General features: G+C 38.8%; 1 protein-coding gene across 28 annotated transcripts in view; it reads right to left on the bottom strand.

Annotated features, from left to right (window-relative positions):
• Positions 1-11,363: 11,363 nt before the first annotated feature.
• Positions 11,364-16,515, bottom strand: part of eya4 (EYA transcriptional coactivator and phosphatase 4) — a 680,435-nt gene continuing 675,283 nt past the window's right edge. For all 28 annotated transcript variants that reach the window (XM_043686452.2, XM_043686590.2, XM_043686599.2 and 25 more), the window contains one exon: positions 11,364-13,642. In XM_043686452.2, the coding sequence (XP_043542387.1) occupies positions 13,562-13,642 (81 nt within the window). In that variant the 3' untranslated portion in view covers positions 11,364-13,561. The remainder of the gene's footprint in view (positions 13,643-16,515) is intronic.

The following is a 16,515-nucleotide window of genomic DNA, read 5'->3' as shown; positions in this document are numbered from 1 at the left end:
CGTTTGGTATGCTTTCCTTTATGGTCAGAGGATTGAGTACAGGAGTTGTGAGGTGATGTTGCAGCTGTACAGGACATTGGTTAGGCCACTTTTGGAATATTGCATGCAATTCTGGTCTCCTTCCTATCGGAAGGATGTTGTGAAACTTGAAAGGGTTCAGAAAAGATTTACAAGGATGTTGGCAGGGTTGAAGGATTTGAGCTATAGGGAGAGGTTGAATAGGCTGTGGCTGTTTTCCGTGGAGCATCGAAGGTTGAGGGGTGACCTCATACATGTTTGTAAAATCATGAGGGGCATGGATAGGACGCATTGGGAGACCAAAGGGTCTGTTTCCATGCTGTATTTCTCTATGTCTATGAACAATTAGGAGAACTGCAGATGCTAGAGACCAGAGTTGAAAAGTGTGGTGCTGGAAAGGCACAGCAGGCCAGGCAGCATCCAAGGAGCAGGAGAATCGACGTTTTGGGCATAAGCCCTTCTTCAGGAATGAGGCTGGTGTGCCAAGTGGGCTGAGATAAAAGGTAACGGGGGGGGGGGGGGGATTTGGGAGAGGGGCGCTGGGAATACGATAGGTGGAAGGAGGTGAGGGTGATAGGCCGGAGAGGGGGTGGGGCAGAGAGGTCGGGAAGAAGATTGCAGGTCAAGAGGGCAGTGCTGAATCCGGGGGTTGGGACTGAGATGAGGTGGGGGGAGGGGAAATGAGGAAGCTGGAGAAATCTACATTCATCCTGTCTGGTTGGAGGGTTCCTAGGCGGCAGATGAGGTGCTCTTCCTCCAGGCGTTGTGTGGCCAGGGTGTAGCGATGGAGGAGACCAAGGACCTGCATGTCCTTGGCGGAGTGGGAGGGGGAGTTAAAATGTTCAGCCACGGGGTGGTTGGGTTGGTTGCTGCGGGTGTCCCAGAGGTGTTCTCTGAAACGTTCCGCAAGTAGGCGGCCTGTCTCCCCAATGTAGAGGAGACCACGTTGGGTGCAGCAGATACAGTAAATGATGCGTGTGGAAGTGCAGGTGAATTTGCGATGGGTGTTGCGAGAGGTGTTTCAGGGAACACCTCTGGGACAGCTGCATCAACCAACCCAACCGCCTCATGGCTGAACATTTTAACACCCCCTCCCACTCCGCCAAGGACATGCAGGTCCTTGGCCTCCTCCATCACCAGACCTTGGCCCATGATGCCTGGAGGAAGAGCGCCTCATCTTCTGCCTAGGAACCCTCCAACCACATGGGATGAATGTAGATTTCTCCAGCTTCCTCATTTCCCCTCCCCCCACCTCATCTCACTCCCAACCCCTGGATTCAGCACCACCCTCTTGACCTGCAATCTTCTTCCCGACCTCTCCGCCCCCACCCCCTCTCTGGCCTATCACCCTCACCCTCACCTCCTTCCACCTATCGTATTCCCAGCACCCCTCCCCCAAATTCCCCCACCTACCTTTTATCTCAGCCCGCTTGGCACACCAGCCTCATTTTTGAAGAATTAGGCTTTGGTACTTGAAATAAATGGAAATATAAACTAGTTTATGCCAGTAGGACTTCAAGGAATTACAAACATGTCACAGCTATAGCATCTCACTTTGCTATGAATGTCATCTCTGCTGACATGTTTGACAACACTTCTTTCCCAATATATCAATCTGATGTTATAGAGCAGTTGTAATTTAAATCAGTCTTTTGCAGCTTTCATCAAGCAGGTTGACATTCCTTGATGACACATGAGACATCCTGTGACCATGAACGTGCATTTGCTTTAACTGTCTTCTCTACTTTAGCAAACTCAGTTTTTATGTTAAACCAATGGAACAAAGATCAGGATTAGACCTTCTGGGTGCTCGGATAATGATGTCGACATAGGCACTTGTGTGTTGTCACACGTTGCGATCATGTTCTTTAGCAAGTCCTCTCTGTCTAGAAATTCTTACATCCCTAGTGCCTTTTATACAACTTTGGAATCTTGGTATATTCTTTATTCTGTTGCAAATTGATTATCACTTCTTATTATGTTGTTGAGACTTTTAATGGCACAACATTTGCTGTTGCACTAACTATTCTTTGGCAAACTCCAGTTTGGCTTCAAGCTATTGGGCAAGTACTTGTAGATTCAGTGCCAGGGTTAATTAATGCTGAAAATCAGCTAATGAGCTATTCACTGGTAAAATGTCAGGAGTAGTTGGCACACGTTTGTTACCTTTTCTGATTTACTTCCAGTACACACTGTTATTGGGATCTTAGTTCTTCTCCTTTTTCTGAAAGAAATGTTACTTTGTGTGAAGTGCTGTCGCCTTAGCAAGGTTTGTTCTCTTTCTGCTTGTCTTCTGCTGCTAATGATTTTTTTCCAGGTGAACAACTGACCTTCATTGCAATATTTGGAGAAAGAAGAATGTGCCTACTGTATTTCATATATCATCCATTGAATGATTGTTTTCATTGAGGTAAAAACAATGACTGCAGATGCTGGAAACACCACCAGACGCCTGGAGGAAGAACGCCTCATCTTCCGCCTCGGAACACTTCAACCCCAGGGCATCAATGTGGACTTCAACAGTTTCCTCATTTCCCCTTCCCCCACCTCATCCTAGTTTCAAACTTGCAGCTCCGCACTGTCCCCTTGACCTGTCCGGACTTGTCCGACCTGCCCAGCTCCTTTTCCACCTATCCACTCCACCCTCTCCTCCCTGACCTATCACCTTCATCTCCTTCCCCACTGACCTATTGTACTCTATGCCACTCTCTCCCCACCCCCACCCTCCTCTATCTTATCTCTCCACGCTTCAGGCTCTCTGCCTTTATTCCTGATGAAGGGCTTTTGCCCGAAACGTCGATTTTGCCTGTCCTCGGATGCTGCCTGAATTGCTGTGCTCTTCCAGCACCACTGATCCAGAATCTGATTGTTTTCATTGACTGCCATCAAATTGTTAAGCTCCAATCACTACACCACACATTGACACTTTACATTAATAAACATTTATGGTTATTGAGCCAATGATTGTTCACAGCTCCATATTCTACCCTGTACCATTACAAGCCTAATTCTGTCAACAATAACCGACTATGAGGGATGGCACATGTTTTTGGAGTAGTTGTTGGAGTATTCATCTATCTTGTACATAGTAATTCATGTATGCCTGATAATATTACACTACTGCATGATGTTTTTAACATTTCATATTATTCATTTAAGATTATCTGTTCTTTACCTTCATGAAACATTTTACTGATAAAACTTTAACAAAGGATTATTTTAAGTCAAAAAATATAGAGATGAAAGAAATAACCCATTAAGAAGGGTTATAATGATACCTGGTTAGAATGATAATGTGCATGAATGTAAAATGTTAATTACAGATGAAATACTGGAACCATTCAGAACCAAGATAAGACACTTATAGAGTTACAGAGACATATGACACGGAAACAGAACCTTTGGTCCAACTCGTCCATGCCGACCAGATATCCCAATCTAATCTAATCCAATTTGTCAGCACTTGCCCATATCCCTTCTTATTCATATACCTATCCAGATGCCTTTTAAATGTTGCAATTGTACCAGCTTCCACCACTTTCTGTGGCAGCTCATTCCATACACGCACCACCCTCTGTGTGAAAAAGTTGCCCTTTTAGGTCCCTTTTATATATTGCCCCTCTCACCCTAAACCTATGCCCTCTAGTTTTGGACTCCCTGACCTTAGGGAAAAGACTTTGTCTAAAGTCAGAGAAATGAAACATCTTTACTGTTAAACTTTAATAAAGGATTCCTTTGAGACTGAAAAATAGATTAAATAAACTTCCAGTTCAAAAATGAAACACCATTACTGATAAATGTTTGATGAAACTTTATTTTAAGATTGACAGAATAAAGGAGAGATGAAAGGAGTATAACATATCCCAATTAAATTGACTAGATAAAAACTCTCAACTTCACAAAGGAATTTTCACTGAATAATTAAGGAATATTGTTAACTGATACAGCATCACATTGAAGTGTGAGCAACCTTCCCAAGGAGTTAGCACCCACATTTGCAAAGTAGGAGGAGTCCAAATATTATAATAAATAAAAGGCATTCTTAAGGATCCTCATATATCTCAAAAGAAATTGTATTCCACCAAAAGATGTCTTATTCAGAGATTTAAGGTAAAACTTTAAAGGTTGATCAACATTCTATTCTTAAACATTTTGTTCTTAGCTGCTCTCAGGTAAGATCACAAGGTGTAGGAGCAGAAATAGGTCATTCAGCTCATCATGTCTCCTCTGCCATTCAATGAGATCATGTCTGATCTGACAATTCTCAATTCCACTTTCCTACCTTTTCGTTTAACCCTTCATTCCCTCATCATGACTTATTAAAATTAAGCAAACCACTTGGAGAATTGTAAGATACTCAACAGCTTCTTCTCGAGTGGGATTGTTGTACGAACAGTAAACTAAGCATTACTGGAATTTGCCAGCTTGAACTTCGCAGACGTAAGTTATCAAGGAAATACTCCTGATCTAAACAAGCTCCAAAGGGAGACTTTAAAACGATAAATCACTTTGAAGGAATTGTTTTGAAGAATTGTTGAAAAAAAATGGATCCTGTGTTAACTCAAAATTACAATTGATGAGGTGAAAATTCAGTCTTTAGTGGCCGGAAATTTAATTCATTTGACCTTTATAGATTAGCTACATAATTGACATTATTGCACATTGTGAACACATAAAAAAGGATCAAAAGTTGGCCACTCAGTCCTTCTAGCCTGCTCTGCCAATCAATAAGATCATGCTGATCTGACTTTAACCTCAACCCGACATTCCTGCATATCTCTGATAATCGTTCATCCCTTTAGTAATAGAGAATTTATCTACCTCTGTCTTAAAACATTTAATAATACTGCATCCATTGCCTTTTGTGGAAGAGAATTCCAAAGACTCAGAAACCTCTGACAGAAATGTTTCCTCATCTCATTTGTAAATGGTGGCCCTTTTTTTTAAAACTATGACCCCTGAGTTCTAAATTCGCCCACAAGAGGAAACATTTGGGTGGCACAGTGGTTAGCACTGCTGCCTCACAGTGCTGGAGACCTGGGTTCAATTCCTGCCTCAGGCGACTCTCTGTATGGAGTTTGCACATTCTCCCCGTGTCTGTGTCGGTATGCTCCAGTTTCCTCCCACAATCTAAAAATGTGCAGATTAGGTGAATTGGCCATGCTAAATTGCCTGTAGTGTTAGGTGATAGGGGAATAGGTCTGGGTGGGTTGCGCAATGGCGGGTCGGTGTGGACTTGTTGGGCTGCAGGGTCTATTTCCACACTGTAAGTAATCTAATCTAATCCTTTCAACATCAACACAGTCAAGTCCCTCAGGATCTTAAATGTTTCAATTAAACACCTCTGATTCTTCTAAGCTCCAGAGAATAGAGGCCTAGCCTGTTTAGCTTTTCCTGATAAGGCAATTTGCTCGTTCCCATTATTATCTTAGTAGACCTTCTCAAAATTGCATCCAATGCGTGAACATCCTCTGTATGTACAATGACCAGTATGGTGCACAGTATTTCAGATGTGATTGCACCAATGCTCTATATATCTGAAGTTTAACCTCCCTACCCTTGCCGTCAATAAACATAACTTTCTATCAGTTTTTCTGATTACTTGCTGTACCTGCATACTAACCTATGACTCATGCAGTAGAACACTCAGATATTCCTGCATCTTTGGGCTCTAAAACAACTCACCATTTGGATAATACTCTACTTTCTAATTCTTTCTACCAGCTTCACACTTTCCCTTACTGTACTCCATTTGCCATACACAACCATTCTCTATCCTTTTGTAGGCTCCTTATTTCTTATTCAAAACTCATTTGCCTACCTTTGTATTATCAGTAAATTTAGCTACTATACCTTTGGTTCCTTAATCAACATCATTACATAAATTTTAAACAGTTGAGGCCTTAATACCAATCTCCGTGCCACACCATGACATTCTGCCAGCCTGAACGACCAATTTATTCCCACTCTCCTTTCTATTAACCATTCAGTTGATAAGAAAGGTAAGCATCCTTATCACATGTGTCCCCTTCAGAACCAGGATAAGACACTTATAGAGTTACAGAGACATACAACACGGAAACAGACCCTTTGTTAACTTGTTAACTGTTAACTTGCCAATCTTCTATGCAAATCAATATGTTACCCTTAACACCATGAGCTTGTATCTTCTGCAGTAACCTGTGAAGTGGCACTTTACTAAATGCCCTCTAGAAATCTAAATGCAATACATCCACTGGTCCCCGATTTTCTACACTACAAGTTAATTATTCAAATTAGTTATATATGACTCTGGCAAAACTATATTGGCTCTGCCTGATTACCTTGAACTTATCCAAATTCCTCTGGTAACACATTTAATAGTAGCTTCTAAGATTTTCTCTATGAAGATTTAAGCTAACTGACCTGTAATTTCCAGGTTTCTAGCTCCCTTTTTGTATAGCATTATCATTTTGTAATTTAAAGGAACCTTCTCAAAATCTAATGAGTTTTGGAAAATTAAAAGCAATGTATCAACTATCTCACTAACTACATTTTTTAAGAACCTTAGGATGAAATCCATCTGGATATTGGGACTTGTCAATTTGTAGTTCCAACAATTTACTCAGTACCACTTCCCAGTAATTGTAATTTCGTTGAGTTACTCCATCCTTTTCAATTCCTAATTTACAGCTTTCTCTGGAATGCTGCTTGCATCTTCCCAAGTGAGGACCAATGCAAATCATCTGTTCAATTCAGATTCAATCCACCTCTGTTTATCCTCCATTACTAATTTCTATCAACTTTCTACAGGACCAACACTTGACTTCAGTAACTTTTTTTTTAAATATCTGAAGAAACATTTCCTACCTGCATTTATATTTTTGGCTAACTATCTCTCATACTCTAACTTTTCCCTTCTTGTTAATATTTTAAGTTAAAAATCACAAAACACCAGGTTATAGTCCAATGGGATTATTTGGAAGTACAGTACTAGCTTTCAGAGCATTGATGAAGGAGCAGCGCTCTGAAAGCTTGTACTTCCAAAGAAATCTGTTGGAGTATAACCTGGTGTTGTGTGATTTTTAACTTTGTCCACCCCAGTCCAACACCGGCTCCTCCACATCATGATTAATCCTTTGGTAATACTTTTTTAAATATTCTGTCCAATTCTCTGACTTACCACCTAGCTCACCTAGCTTTGCACAATTTTATGACTTTTCTTTGACTTTGAAACTGTTTTTGACTTTTTTTTAGTTAATCACGGATGGCAGGTTGTCCTTAAATTTTTTATTTTTTGGCAAGTACCTATTCTACTCATTCTGGAAAATTTCCTTAAATGTTTACCAGGTATCGCTATTGATTTATCACTTAACCTAAATGATCAGTTCAATTTCACTAGCCCTTGTTTAAATTTAAAATATTAGTCTTGGACCTACACCTTTTTTCCTTAAACTATATCTAAGTATTACATTAGCATATTACATTCATCATATTATGTTCACTGCTATCTAAGGGGACTTTCACTGCAAAGTCAGTAACGAATCCTATTTCATTGGCCAAAATCATGTCTAGTATAGCCCGCACTCTGTTGGTAGCATTAGATGCTAATCTAAGAAATTGTCCTGAAAACATTAAATGAATTCTTCATCTAGACTACTTTTCCCTATCTGATTTTTCCAATGTTTAAGTAGGTTAAAATCCCCCATGATAAATGCTGTCACTTTTCAACAACATACCATTATTTCTTCCTTGATACTAAGTCCAATCATGCAAATGGGACTAGTTTATGATTGGCATAGGCCAGTTTGACCAAAGGATCTGATTCCATGCTGTATGACTCTATGAATCTATGTGGTTACAGTTAGGGAGCCTGTACACAAATCCCACAAGTGACCTCTTGCCTTAATCACTTCTCATCTTTTCCTCCACTGCTTCTGCATTCTGGTTTCCTTGAATTAGGTAATCTCTATTGTGCTAATATTTAATTAATCCACCCTTTCCTCGCTTCCCATCCTTCCTAAGTGTCATACACTGTCCAATATTCAGATCCCGATTCAGGTTATCCTGCAGCCACGTCTCGGTTATGGCCACTGCCTCATACTTATTTATCTCAATTTGTACTTCTAGTTTATCTGTTTTGGTTTGAATGATATTTGCATTCAAATAGAGTGCCTTACGTTTTGTCCTTTTATTTATTTTATACTCTGTCTCACCCGCTGAGCAAGTTGCTGGTGCATGTATAAAGTTGATGGTGTACATATTACATCAGAATGGGTTCATATGTAGTTTTTATTTACAGCTGTTATTTTACTCACTTTCATTTAGAAAGGAGGATTAGCGCAAGGCACAGTTTGGTGGACGAACTCCTTATTAAATGTTTTATGACGCCATTTGTGCTCTTTATCTGCTTGGTTTACAGCTCTCAAGTTCCTCTCAGTTTCATATTCAGCTAAATAGATGCAAAAAAGATACTGAGTTCTTCGTAAGAGTTGGCCCTACCATCTGGTTTTTCAGATGTCACCTGGCACCTGCGATAGGGTGAATCATGACACCTGGCCTTGTGCCTGGACTGCTGAAACTTGGAGGACCTGGAAGCGAGGATAAGGGTGATTTTTGATTCACAGAATGGAATGAAGAGGGGAACAGCAACTGGGAGGTTTGTGAAATGAACAATACGATTTGTTCCAGGGCAATGGTGATGAATGGTCCCACATGGTGTGAGTTTCCCCAGGCCTCACATCTCTCTACAGATGGCTCTTTCCCATACTGGCAAAAACCATATTTGGAGTGAATGTTATGAATTGGCTTTTGGCCTCTAGTTATGACCTGCTTCAGCTTAGGGTATCTCCCAACTCTTTTTGTTATTTCCCAATATGGCAGGTTGCATTTCAGACTGAAATGTACATGTGCTTCTTGCCCATCATATTAAGAACATACAAAATAAGAGCAGAAATAAGGATTTCACCCCCTTGAGCATGCGCCTGTCAGTTAATATGATCTTGGCTGATTTCATCTTGGTCTTAACTCCATTTTCCTGTCTCCTCTTTGGAACATTCCAACAAATTACTAATTAAAATTGCTAATTAAAGGCTGTCTGCAGGCTACCTCCTGAACAGTGGGTGCCATGCAGCTGAATGTAAAGGCCGATGAAGGAGCTACATTCTCATTGATTGTTCCATGAATAGTGACAGAACGTAAGTACTTTTGTTTTCTTACCTTGGCTTAAACTCAAGCAACTACCAATTGCCATTGCTATAAAAATATTAAATAACCAACTAATTTCAGAGAGAAATTTCCATCTCTAGATTAAGTTTTTTTTTCGCGAATCTCAGACATTTCAATCTATTGATTACATCGTTGTGAAATACAACATATTTTGTGCCAGAAAATGGTGTTTCCATTCACTCCATGTTTTCAGGTTAGTCAGGGTTTTTTTTAAATCCTGTGCTCGTTCAATGTAGTGCCCTCTACAGGGGAGCTGTGGCACTGTGAGAATCCTCACAGAATCGTGCAGACTGCAAATCAAAAAGCAAAACAACAAGAAATGTAAATTATTTTTAAGTCACTGTACAGGAAGTGAAACAAAGATTCAGGCATGCACTTGGGCTTAAAGGAGGAACAAAGATTTAGTGAAGGAAACAATTTAAAGTTTAATTTAGCTAAAAAATATTTCTAATGGAAAGATGTCAAATTTGCAAATATATTTTTTCATAGCCAGGTATGTTTGTCAGAGTTTATTTTATTGTTAAAAACTGGTTTACTCTTGAATTCATTAGCCATGACATTCTCATTTGTTTTCAGTGCAAGATTAGTGGGTAATTAACTTAAATTTACCTTATTTGTAATTTTTCTGCAAATTATTTTGGGGAACTCTCAAACAGAGAGGTGTGAGATTAGGCAGGGCATCATCGACAGCAATGTCTGAGTTCTGCATTTAAATATGTATGTGTGGATGTCAGGCTGTTATTAGTACAGCAGAAACCGTTCCATAATCTTTTTTATCTCCTACGCAGAGTCACAATCAAAACAAAATTGATTGTCATCATAGCATGCAATTCTGATTGACTAGAAACTTCTAACATAGCACTGGTCCCCCTACTTAAATCACTATCAAATTTTAACCCTTCTTAATGTGTCTTCTTTTTGGAAAAGTTTTTCAGTTACAGTACGATTAGTGCATTATATTAGGGACATACACAAGTCAATTTATGGTATGACCACCTCACAGCATATAGAAAGTGCTAAAGCATGGGTTTTTAAATTATTGTTTAATATGAATGTGTGGCATTTAACATAATTAACACCATGACTGGGCATATGTTGTAAAACAAAAAAAAAATGAAGAGGTTTGCAAACTAGCAATTATACCTGAGCATCTGATACATCTCTGAACATTCTCTAAAACATATTTTCTATTTTAAAATCACATATTTAATTTCTTTCCTTTAAGATAAAAAGAAGTAATATTTAAATGTTTTCTTGTTCTTTCCTCTTTGGTTTAGCCAGACAGATCAATGAGTATCCCAGCATCTTTAATCTGCAAATAACAATAGGACATCACTACTGGTCATAGGTTAGGGCAAGGCAAGTTAGCCAGTGTTCCTGTTCCTGACAGTTTCTGGAAAAGTGTGGCTAAGGACACCAGTGAGGAAAGCCATTGAGTTCAGGTGAATTTCCACTCCTTTCCTAAAAGTGAAAAAAAAATCAGCCAACATTTATTGTCTAAGCTTGCACTTTAAAACAGTCATTTCGATGAGGTACTGAAGGGTGAGTATGGAATCCATTCTATAAGAACAGGAGGGAAGGAGAAAATGGAAAGTGGCAAAAAGTGCTGTTGTTGTGGATGTTTGCATCATTTATTTACATCATTCTTCTTACTGAATTTTGTTAGATAAACTTATCCTGTAAATATTTTGTCAAAACAAGGTTATATTTCGTTATCGAGTTTACAAAACTTGAGTTAACAGCATGAGAGGTGTTTGCCAATTATTTAATCGCTGTGATTTTATTGATTTAAAATTCTGTATTGTCGCTCCTTTCTTGACTGCTTAAATCCATCAGTGAGCAACCTCAGTGCCAGGTTTACCCTGAGGTAAGCTTCAAATCCAATCTATCACCAATGACATCCATTTCACCTCCATAATATTTGCCACCTCTGATCCCAGCTCTGACACTAATGAACATTCATTTATGACTATGTCACTGCACACTCAACTTCTTCAATACTTTACTCTATATTTTCCTTGCTCCCTCACTTCAATACAATCCCATACAAACTTCAATACATCCAAAACTTTAATGGTTGTTTCCTATTGTATCCTCATCACAAAAAGACATTAGTTGTCCCAAAAACTGAGACTGTCTTAATCATTGAAATTAGTTTGTTTTATTCATTTTGAACAGAGATATCATGACTGTTTCTGTACATGTATTTTCAGATAATTCACACTAAATATATTACAAAGAAACCCAGGGCCATTTAAATTTCCACAAGAGTTGATTTTAATGTTCAAAAAGCACAATCAAATAAATAAAAAAAATGAACAGTATATTGTTACCACTAAAATGTTGCTAAGTGGCCAATACTTATTATTCCATAGCCCCAGTACTAGAATCTGTAAGGAGAAAGTTTAACAAATCAGAGTGGTGTATCAATGTTATGTGCATCCTCTGAATATACCCTTTAGTAAATCACACACAGAGCTGAGGACACATTGCATTTACAGCATATTGGCAGATTATCTATTACGTGCAGTTTGCTTTTCTCATTTTCTAATGCAGGAAGGGTGATGAGATGTAGAGATCAGAACGTAGGTACTTTAACTCTTGAAACTGTGCTGAGGTTTCCCTTGAAACAGATACAAGAAGATCAAAGACATAAAGGCTATTTCCATGCTACACAGTGAAGATGTCGATTGCATATGTACAAATTTATAATGTGGTAATTGGGGTATTTAACAAAACTAAAACTGGACTGCTGCACAAGCAACAATTGAATACTTAGAAAAATAATTCATTGCAAAATAAAATTTTGGTATGTGATAATGCAATCCAACTGAAAAAAAATCTTGTCCTTTTCATTCAGATTTTTTCCCCTGTCTGCCGATATGCTGTAAAAATATACAATGTACATTTGCATTTATTCTGTAGAGGAAGAACTTAGTTTAAAGGCTTTTAACATCAGCTTTAGTTAAAGGTCTCCATCCTTTAAACAACTTATTAAAATCAATTTGATTGGTGTATTGTATATTAGGAACTATAATACAGGCTTAGAAAGAAAATTGCAACATTGGTTGTAAAAGTTAGTTAGCTCTTCCCTTTATATTATTTGTAGATTGAATCAGCCAATGAAAACTGGACACTTCCTAAGATGCAATAAGCCCATAAACGTGTTCAAAATCCTTATCCACGCATCCCCTTTATTCATAGATACATCAAATGGGGAGACAGGAGGTGGATTGGATACAGCTTCTATAAAGTGAGTGAATTCTTGGTATTACAGTTTTCAGATTTAAAGAAAATATGAACTAGCATGAAATCAAATAAGTGCCCAAACCAAAAGTTCTTTTAGAAACTCCCAGAAATGGTAAAGACAAGCATAATATCAAAAAGTGTCAAGCTGTTTCTTATTGACTAAAATAGATTACCTCACAGTTTAAATTAAAATGTTTCTCCTGGATATCATTAAGGATTGTAATTTACAATTAAACACTAAAAGTCCAAGTAAAAAGACAAAAACTCTCCAATTTTTAATTTCCTGTTTAGACCAACAGTCTGGAACAATTCTTCTCTGCTTTACACAACGCAGAATTCTTTTATTTCTGATTCTTTTAATTATTTGGTCATTTCAAAAAATTAATCATCACAAAGAGTTTATCTATACATTTGTGGAACAGAAGTTACATTGTAACACACCAACACTGTCTTATTTTAAGGCACAGCACATCGTTTATGTATATTCTTCTTGTCAAGCTTTACAAAAAGTGACTATCCTCATAAAAGCATTACATTTTTGAATACAGCTGCTAACTTAGAGTAAGCTGTCACAGTAACTAAGTTACACAAACTGCAGGTCTAGATGTGATTGTCAATGTAGCCCAGTGCACCTTTAATGCAGGTTCAGCTTGGATAAGCAGACTAAAGTTTGCTAAAACACTGCATTATTGAGAACATCCAATGGCAAAGGAATGCCGTTGAACAACTTCATGCCGGATGCATTGGTAGCAGCTTCTTGCTTCTTAAAAGAACTAGTTCATTGTAAAAGCTGTTCAAGCATCCTGGGCATTGTATAATCACTTGAAGAGTTGTAAAATACACACAACTTGCACTTTATCTATAATGAACAATATTTCCTAAGACCAACATAGTTCCTTATGCAGAGTTTTAATGTACCAGTCACTGTTCAGCAGTTTGAATTCACAATAGCCTCACATGACAAATCATATCTCTTCATTTCTTAAGACAAACGTGGAAGCCAGAGGTGTTTCAGATCAGAGGGAAACTTCATATACTCCTATGTAGGTTGTTAACATTGTATCTCTGGCTGTACTGCTCAAGGCAACTACAAATATTCCAGTTCCAGTGCTTGATTCAAAGCCAACAGATCAGAGTGGCTCGATATCCTCCAGAATGGCATATTGTGCTACATGAATAAGAAAGAAAAACAAAAAAAAGCCAGCATTAATAATAACTAAACCAATATTAAGCAAATGTTGATAAATAAACCTATCAATTTCAAAATGTTTCACCTCATATAAACAAAATGACAGTAGGTCGAGAACTTACTTTAGCTACTGGTAATAATGATGTTTCATTCATCAAGGGAGGAAGCATTAGAGAAGCTTGTTGATTTTGCCACAGTCACAGACTACATATAGATTTTGCAAAGACTACATGCTCCCTGGAAAAGGGGTTTCTCTGACAGGAGACCACACAGAATTTCTTAGGAACTAGGCCAAGACAATCACTGATCTTCAAGTGGTTCACAAAGACAGTGAAAAGAATATTCTCCAGGGATACTGCCTGTTGCATGTATATGTTGCCTTTAAGAGAGTTCACCAGTTCACACCATGTACTGTGTGTCTAATGTTGTGACTCTGCCTGACAGTCTATTGTGGGTCTGCAAGCTGCACATTCAGAAATTAGTTAGTTGGCTGTAAATGTCCGCTTCGTCATTTGTAATTACAAATTATGAACATGATGCTGCCTGTGGGTGTTCCCAGACTGGACTATTGAAATTCGTAGGATGCTTGTGGACTGGATAGAATTTTTTAAAATTCCAAATAGCTCCTCACAGAAACTTGTTGGGGCAGCTAGGATCCAGTGGGCATTGGATGTGACTGCCTCAGTTTTTGGTTGTGGGGATGTGGGGTTACTGGCATACCCACATCCAATTGAAACTGGGTGGGTAGGACATAACACTTGTCTACCTTAACTTATTTCCCTGATTGTGACACTGGAAAGTTTGGTACAAGGTATCTACAATGGTGCTGATATCTCTGCATACTCCAAGGGCAGTGTAGTAGAAAGTAGGATCATGATTTCTAGACAGCCTTCCTTATTTAAAAGCACAGCCCAGGTAAAAGTGAAATTACAATGATCCACTGCAGGCTGCTGGATACTTGGTCTCGAATACTCAATTAAAATCCAAGTCATTTCAAGAAATGGACAGAACTCCTAGATTTAACAATGCCATCTAGATGTAGGATGTTGAAGTCAGGAAAATAGCTGTGAAAGGCCAGGGAAGAGGCCTAGCCAGCGATGTCCACATCCTGTGGCTGAACAGATTTTTTAAAAATATATTTTTATTAAGAAAAAATAGATTTTTAAATATTACTACAAATACAAAACAATGTAATTCAAAACAGTATAAAAATAGTACAAAACTAAACCCAAATAATAAAAAAAATTCCCCAACCCACCCTCCTATACGAATGTATAAACATATATAGAGAAGTATAAAATTAAAAAAAACGAAACTAGTTATTTAACTAACTAAATAAATACCTAACAACAAACAAATAAATAGTAATAACTCAGCCCCAGCCAAACAAACACTCATACATTCACAGTTCCTCCTCCCTGGATATTGGACTCATGAAACACAATCGTTACGGCTATATAAAAACACTTGTTAGTGTGGCAGATAAATCTGTGTCCAGGTATTTCAAAAAGGATTGCCATGTCTTGTAAACATTCTCAGTTTTGTGGTGTACCATATTTGTGAGAAAATCCAGGGGAATATACTCCATAACAATCTTCCGCCAACCCGACAGGCCTGGGGGGTTTTCTGATGTCCAACCTAGCAAGATATTCTTCCTTGCACAGAATGTAAGAATATTGAAAAGTTTTGCCTTATGCGAGTCTGCAGGAAATACAATGGGTAGGCCCATAAGGAGTGAAATAGGGTCCTTCTCCACCCCTACACCTAAAATCCTCCCTATTGCACCCACCACAGCGCTCCAATATGTTTGAAGCCTTTCACAAGACCAAAGACAATGGGTAAGAGTACCCGTACAGATCTTGCACTTGGGACATGCTGAAGATACCCCTGGTTTAAATTTTGACAAACGGTCTGGGGCTAAGTGGACCCTTTGGAGAATCTTCAACTGTAAAGCATGGGTCCTATTGCAAATTGATATCTTCCTTGCATTCTCCCAAATATCTTCCCATGCCTCTGAAGAAACCTCAACACCCAGCTCTCTTTCCCACATCTTGCAGAGTCGATCAGACTCATCGAGGTGGCACCCCCCAATTGGTGATATAGAGTACTGACAGAGATTGTACTCTTAGCCCTTAGTACCTCTCTTTCTATGTCAGATTTGAAGGGATCAGTCAAAAGTGTGGTCCTTTTTTGAATAAAATCCCTAACTTGAAAAAAACGAACGGTCTCTATTAGGTAACTCGTACTTCCGTACTAACTGATCGAAGGACATCATTACATCTCCCTCAAATAAATCACCCATGTAAGATATACTCCTAGCTGCCCAACGTTTAAATCCTGAATCTATCATACCTGGTTGAAAACTCGGGATACCCACTAAAGGTGTAAACAAAGATGTTTTGCCAGTATTACCTTCCCTCTGCCGAATTGCCCTCCATGCTTTAACAGTATTGATGGCAATATTCCCTAACTGTCCTCACCTTGTCCAAAAACAGCAAACTGGTAAGGGGGCACCTTGCCTGGGAGACTTCAATATCTAGCCATATTGAAAGAGGGTCCCTACAAACCCAATCACTTACGTAGGTCAAAAGCGAGGTTAATTGGTAATTTTTAATGTCCGGAAGGTCTACTCCCCCCAATCTGTGAGGCAACTGCAGTTTGGCTAATTTAATGAGGGGCCATTTATGGTGCCAGATAAAGGAGTTGAACCAACTGTTCAGTCTCCTGAGTGTTTGTTTATTGAAAATCAGGGGGAGCATCCGTATAGGGTTTAGCAAATGAGGGAGAATATTCATCTTAATAAGCGCTATCTGACCCAACCATGAGACTGGAAGTGCCTCCCATCTTTGGAG

This window comes from Chiloscyllium plagiosum, unplaced genomic scaffold (assembly GCF_037043375.1).
Source record: "Chiloscyllium plagiosum isolate Xiang-an unplaced genomic scaffold, Cpla_swu_hap1 HiC_scaffold_3, whole genome shotgun sequence".
NCBI classification, from domain to species: Eukaryota; Metazoa; Chordata; class Chondrichthyes; order Orectolobiformes; family Hemiscylliidae; genus Chiloscyllium; species Chiloscyllium plagiosum.
Note: the sequence above shows the minus strand (reverse complement) of the source record. Positions and strands in the feature narration are given on the sequence as shown.